At 35.1% G+C, this 7490-nt stretch overlaps 1 protein-coding gene across 2 annotated transcripts in view; it reads right to left on the reverse strand.

Moving 5' to 3' along the window:
- Window positions 1-4259, reverse strand: part of LOC106879886 (BTB/POZ domain-containing protein 6-B) — a 13846-nt gene extending 9587 nt beyond the window's left edge. Inside the window, exon 1 of one of the 2 annotated variants that reach the window (XM_014929621.2) lies at window positions 3890-4259. In XM_014929621.2, coding sequence (XP_014785107.1) covers window positions 3890-3989 — 100 coding nt within the window. In that variant the 5' untranslated portion in view covers window positions 3990-4259. Of the gene's footprint in view, window positions 1-3727; window positions 3774-3889 lie in introns of those variants that run through there. The other variant, XM_052973766.1, reaches the window with a different exon arrangement.
- Between the last annotated feature and the right edge of the window lie 3231 nt (window positions 4260-7490).

The raw sequence follows: 7490 nt of genomic DNA on the forward strand, positions 1-7490 counted from the left end.
CCCATTATCAGTGAAATAGTGATGGCAATACATTCTGACATTTCCCTCAAAATTCTAATATTCAATTTATCCCTTTAATGTTTAAAGTGACCAAATCTAGTCCAAATATTCTACTTCTTTTATGTTCAGATTGGCCAGATCCAACCTCTCACACCTACCCTATAATGTCATTCTATAAATAAACAATCACATCACTGAAATCTCAAAGCTATGAGATAATTCAGGATTTGTTCAAATCATCGCCTTCCTGGCACGTGTAAAGAAATTTAAGCGAGATCGTTGCCAGTGCCGCCAGACTGGCTCCTGTGCACGTGGCACGTAAAATGCACCACTTTGAGTGTGGCCGTTGCCAGTACCTCCTGACAGGCCTTCGTGCCGGTGGCACATAAAAGCAGCCACTACACTCTTGGAGTGGTTGGCGTTAGGAAGGGCATCCAGCTGTAGAAACTCTGCCAAATCAGATTGGAGCCTGGTGCAGCCACCTGGTCCACCAGTCCTCAGTCAAATCGTCCAACCCATGCCAGCATAGAAAGCGGATGTTAAATGATGATGATGATGAATATGACTAAACAAGCATTACATTTGACTGAGTAGCCTGAATGATAAAGGGTTAAACTGGCCATAACTGGCCCAAATATTCTACCTGTTTTATGTTCAAACCAGCCAGATCCAACCTCTCTCACCTACCCTACAATGTCATTCTAAAAATAAATAATTACATCATCAAAATCTTGAACCTGCGAGATAATGCAAGATTAATTCCAAATAAATAAGCATTGCATTTGACAAAGAAACCTGAATGCTAAAGAGTTAAACTGGCCACATCCAGCCCAAATATTCTTCCTGTTTTATACTGAAACTAGCCAGATTCAACTTCTCACACTTACCCTGCTATGTTATTCTAAAAATAAACAATCATATCATTGAAATCTCAAAGCTAGTAGGGGTGGATGCTCAGAGAGCATTACCACTAGAATAAGAATAGCCTGGGCAAAGTTCAGAAAGCTTCTACCTCTACTGGTGAGAAAGGGCCTCTTGCTCAGAGTGAAAGCTAGATTGTACGATGCATGTGTATGAACTGCCATGCTACATGGCAGTGAAACATGGGCTGTGACTGCTGAGGACATTTAAAAACATCTCCATGTATCCCCTTCCCCCTCACAATTTCCATCACGGGTAACATTTAAGCAGAAGTTAAACAAACCACAACACAAAAGACTGTCTAAAAGCCATCAACTGCTCAATGACCCACAAATATGAACAGTTCTTAACTAGAATCCTTGTAGTTGTTCCAAATGTTAGGGGTTCCTTTCACTAAGTATCTCTCTGGTTGAAACTGCATCTTTGACACAGTTAGGATTGCATGCCAATGACTGGTCCTTCACTTCAAGGCCAGAAAATACTTCATCTGCCAGCAATCACAGGCACTCTACAAAGCTCAGATGAGGCCCTCAATGGAATATTGCCTCCTCATCTAGAACAGTGCTTGTGTCTTTCCAGCTGGTGTTTATTTGCAACAGTTTAATGACATCATTCTCACTGGTCTTGGAGAGGCTGTGACAGCCATGGATAATGCCCCTTCTCCAGCAAGTAAAAAAAAAAAAAAAAAAAAAAAAAAAACTAAGATAATAAAATTATACACAACCTGTCAGAACTAAGAGATATACCTTAGAATGAAAGATATGTTTGAATGAAAACCTACTTGCACACCTCAATGCCAAAATTCAAAGATTGCACAAGTGCTACCTGTATTTAGCTATCAGCATTAGGAACAAATTTCCAGAAGCTGTAAGTGGTATTATCACCGATGGTGAAATGCAGACTTTACGGAATTTAGATGCCCAAACGCCTCACTTTTTGAAAATAGAGAGAAGTAGTGGTTGGATCGTCTGCATGTTAAGCTAGGTATCCAATAAGACCATTGTTTACGAATACGTCTAAGTGACATTTGTCCCATTTTCTCTAACAAAACTCAACTGTCAGAATTGTTAGCGCATCAAATAAAACATTTGCATTCGTACTTTGGGGTTGAAATACCTTCGAAGTCAACTTTGCATTTCAACTTTCTGGATTTCATAAAATAAAGTACTTTAACTACAGCACTTATGGGGAGGGGGTGTCGAATTCTATAATACAACCTGCATGTGAATGGAATTATAATAAAAGACCAAAATATTATGCACAGTTGTACAGTGAGACAGATAAACTACTACTATTTTTTTTTCTTGGTTTTTGTATCTGGGACTTTGACTCGCGGTCGTAATGGTCTAATTAAGTTCAAATTTATGGATCAGCTGTTAATAAACATATTTGTTAATCAAAGCAGCTAATCTTACTCAATTGTTGTCAACTGATCGACGTCTCCACGGTTTGTAATGAATGTTTCACGTTTGAAATGTCTTCACGTTAGAAGCAGATCAAGATAAAAACATTATTAATGTGATAAATGATTCATCGAATTTTAAAAGACAATTGGTGGAAGTAAATATAACTCAAGGATAATAATATATGTAATAATATGAAGTGAAGAATGATTTTCATTCTTACCTCAGGATAGAAGTAGAGAGTTGATATCTACAAATCGTTCAAACCTTACAATATAAACGACCCTCCTAATTATTATCTACCCGAGACGTAGAAAGAGATAACAATGATAATATTCAAAGGTTAATTTAGTTCAATATCGTACAAACAATAGGCTTTCTGGTTGGCTCGTCAGTATTCTACAAGTGTCATTTTAATATATTTTACTTCAACCATAAAATGAAATTAAAATTAAGCTACTGTTCAGTAATTAGTATCATGTCAATATAATATATACACTTTAAATGTAGAATCATGCAATTTATTAATAATAATATATAAAATTGATGTTTTTTCAAATGAATGAATACGATGAATGAAATAATGCTCGTCTATTTTAGATTAAACATAAATATGAACAAAACATTGCGAAACATATACGCAAAATGAATGTTTTTATAACATGAAAATATTGTGGTCTTGCACATTACCTACGGTGGAATGAACAAATCTTCGATTAGTATACATACGAAGAACAAGTGCGCAGTTCTTTGAGGTGTTGCACAACTAGATTGATTAATAAATGCCTCAAAACCCAAGAATCCAATATGTAAGTTACGAAGCAACGAGTAACAGGGGTAAATATAAAAAAATTTCAGGAAATGTGATTAAATTACTTCCAGCGTAAAGAAAATTAATATTCTTAAGATTCTCATTCTCGAGAATGGTAAACAACGGTTATTTCTATGCAGAGTAGCGGTATTGATTAAGTAAAAGCAAAGTAGAATTTATGTGTTGCTTTTTATAATAACGGTATAGTTAATTCTAAAATGTTATGAATAAGAGTCGAAATCTGCACACAGGTCTACATCTTTGGTAAAGAATTCAAATACATTATCAGAATAAAAGTGGTATATAGAACAAACAAAGATGTTGGTGTTAGTAGTTAAGTTAAATTTGTAGGAAATATTATGGTTCCACCAATACAGCTTATTATAGGAAATGGTAATTCATTCTAGGTCTGCTAAAGCGAAACATACAAACAAAAGGTAAGCGATGCAATAGGGAAATGGAATAAACTTAAACAATAACAGAATTTATTTAATTAAAGATTTACAAATGCATTATTACATGCAGTTGAAGGAAATTTTGATAAAATATATAAATTAGAAAATGACAGAAAGTTGTGACGGTGAAGAATTACCGAAAAATGGTTCAAGGAATCTAGGCACCATCACAAAACTATGACAACGGAAATATGATGATACCTGTGACATATATTTTGGATTACTGATAGAATATTGTCAGCAACATGGTGAACCTAGAATAAATTATATGGGATACTAGTAATGGTGTTTGTTATTACCTCTAAACAGTTTGGTAGCGATGGCGAAGCGTACAAAAGAAGAACAGCCACAAGCAGCAACACTGGTTGACCCCCTTCCTCTTGCTGACAGCAGTCCCATGCTAGAGATCACCGCCGCAACCACCCCCAACTTTTCTACCACTTAACTGGCACCGAAGCCAGGAGCAGATAATTTATCTTGTTCTGATTTAGATTTCTCCGTTCAATTGGAAAATATTTCATGATCATTTCATGAAACAACAAGAGCCTCTGAACAGCAGTTCGTAGTGTCAGAAATAGCAGCCAAATCTCTCTCTCAGTCACAACCTGATACATTAGGCAAACGTACTTCTCATTATAAAATCGGATAAGATTGGCACCGCTGAAATGATTACAATCATGGGTCTGTTCGTTCAGAGCTGACCAGGGGCTAAACACCAACAACATAATAATTTGCTTTGCTGTTTAAATAATTATGTGTTTGTGAAAATAGAATCAAAAACAAAAATAAGCAATTATATAAAATTCCTTAAATCAATTTATGAATTTACAGAATCAAATAAAGATAATTTAATAAAGTTTATTGGTGGCCGAAGGGAGACTACTCTGATCACGAACGGAGATTGGTTTATTAAATGAGCACCAGCTTCTTAATTAACAAAACTAGCAGTGGAAATACTCTCGAGCACGTTAATGAATACATGTTGCAGTTATGACCTGATATGAGAAAATTGCTTATTTAACGGAATATAAGGGGAAACGTTCATATGAATTCAAACTATGAGTCTTCGATTATAAGTATGTCATCCTCTTTCGAATAAAGCTGTTCTTATAATTAATGTAACAGTTTGGCATGAAGATTTATTCTCGGTGATTGAATAAATAGAGATATTTCTTGATTGCCTATTTCATTTGCTGCAAAAAAATTCCATTTAAAAAAAATTTCAACAAGAACTAGTTTTTAGCAACTAAAATGATATTTATTGAATGAATTAACCAAACTTAAAATTTAAAAAAAAATTCCGCAATAACAAGAAAATTATGACTTTAGACATTCTGACCTATTTGCAGAAGAATTCAAAACATAACTTCTACATTTACTTTATTTGAAACTTTTAGTTAGGCAGAGTAAATTATAGGGACAAAAAGTGTGTGAAAATATAGAGAAAACGGTATTCCTTCGATATGATTTAGTACAAAACTTAGTAGCTTCATTTAGAATTCAGTTAATTTTTCGTACAAACTTCGATATAATGTAAACATAAAAAAATACTTGTTATATAAAATTAATTTGAGAAGAATTGTATTTAATTATAAATAGAAATTAGCACTGTTGATTTGTTTAAGAAGGAAGTCCTCTCCGTTGCTTAATTACATTTAAACAAGGCAATGATGTATGAGCTAAGAATGACTGTTATTTTGACCTGTGAGACTAGCAGACTTGTATCTCTTTCTCTTAGTTGCTGGCTAAGCAATAAACTCGTACTTTATTTTGAAATGGCTTGTTGGCACCAGAGAGATCTACGTATATCTTTCCTCCTCAAAAACGAGTCTTATTTCGTAACCTAACATTTAGCGGGGTAAAAATCAGGATTATTTTGGTGGAACTGGAAACTAATGAGGTAAATGACAATGCAAATTTCAATGTATAAAGAGTGAAAGGAAATAAGTCACAGAAAACACCCTCAGGAAAAAGTGTTACATTTTATCTAAATTCCATAAACAATATTTTTAATCTTTTAATAAAAATAACGCAATTTATATTACAAGTATCTGAAAATTGTGTTTTATGCAATATCTTGAACATCACTGACAAATTATTTGAAAATCAATTGCACTTTCATTCAATAATTTTGTATTTATGAGTGGAAATTTTTTTATGTTACTAGAATTCGTAATGGATTACTTTCTGATTTATGCTAAGTACTCGAAGAAAACTAATATTACTTTCAAACTTTGATAAAAATTCTTCGATAATTGCCATTTTGAAGTTTTCTGAGTTCATATTTTGTGTACTCTGCGATTACCAAGAGATGATATCGCTTTTCATGGAGATATATTATAGGGGTCCTATTATCCTTGATGTAACAAAAGTGAGTAACCCGGCTTTCACGGTTCAAAACACATTTTTTAAAGTAAATAAATACTTGATTATGCGATCCATTGTGGTTTTTGCGCATGCATAAAAAAATACGGACCAGATGCATATGCAAAGGAATTTCGACGTGACCATCTCGCCTTTCTTTAAGAAAACGTCTTCCAGATTAATACTGGCATAACGGGTCCCAACGGTGAGTAACCCTAAACCTAAAATGACGCATAACTCTAACTCCATTTCTAAACTCTGAACTTGAAACCCTAAGCAACAGCATGAGTTGTGCACACGTCGGTGCATTTGTAAAAACTAAAATTAACTGGGCTGTCAAACATTTATGTTGAAAATTCTCTGTTATGGATTGATATGATTTTGGGGTAAAAAACATGATGATCCAGCTTAATATTTTTCATTCTTGAGTGGCTGTGTGGTAAGTAGCTTGCTTACCAACCACATGGTTCCGGGTTCAGTCCCACTGCGTGGCACGTTGGGCAAGTGTCTTCTACTATAGCCTCGGGCTGACCAAAGCCTTGTGAGTGGATTTGGTAGACGGAAACTGAAAGAAGACTGTCGTATATATGTATATATATATATGTGTGTGTGTGTTTGTCCCCCCAACATCGCTTGACAACCGGTGCTGGTGTGTTTACGTCCCCATAACTTAGCGGTTTGGCACAAGAGATCGATAGAATAAGTACTAGGCTTACAAAGAATAAGTCCTGGGGTTGATTTGCTTGACTAAAGGCAGTGCTCCAGCATGGCTGCAGTCAAATGACTGAAACAGGTAAAAGAGTAATTGAATTAGAGTTGGTATGGCTTACAGTTAGCAAAAGATAATCTTAATTGCATGTGTAAACACTTGTTTCATAAAAGTTAAACTTAATATAATTTCCTATATTATCATTAGATCCATACTTATAAGATATGCTTAAAATTCAGAGTTTCCGTTGGACTAACGAAAGATAACGCAGAAGTCAACAGGTTTTTGAGCTAAAAATGCAGAATGGTGAAACGAAATAACTCTGACTTCTACTGTTTGGGCTCCTTAGCCAACAGGAGGGCCAAGCAACAAAATCTCTCAGAAACTACATCCACTGTCTTAATTGAAAGACACATTAAATGATGTAGTCCTAGATATCACATGACCGACTAGGTTATCTGATGTTACACATCACTGGTCACAATGTGCTTTGCATTGTTTTAGCCTTTGAATGACGTCACCCTGCTGGCTAGGTGAGCAGGGCAACATTGTTCCATGATCAAAAACGAGTCTAGAACAACATGAAATGAAGTGTTTTGCGCAAGAACACTACATATCACCCAGTCTGAAAATCAAACCTACAACTGTGAGTGCAACAGCCTAACCACTGGGCTACACTCCTTCACAGTTCTATATATTATTACTATGACTGAATAGAATATGGGGTGATCTCAGCCAGAATTCTGTTGAGCATAGATCTGATGGTCCAGAGTTGGCCTTGTACTCTTTTACTCTTTTACTTGTTTCAGTCATTTGACTGTGGCCAT

The sequence above is a fragment of the Octopus bimaculoides genome, chromosome 16 (genome assembly GCF_001194135.2).
Source record: "Octopus bimaculoides isolate UCB-OBI-ISO-001 chromosome 16, ASM119413v2, whole genome shotgun sequence".
Lineage (NCBI taxonomy): Eukaryota > Metazoa > Mollusca > Cephalopoda > Octopoda > Octopodidae > Octopus > Octopus bimaculoides.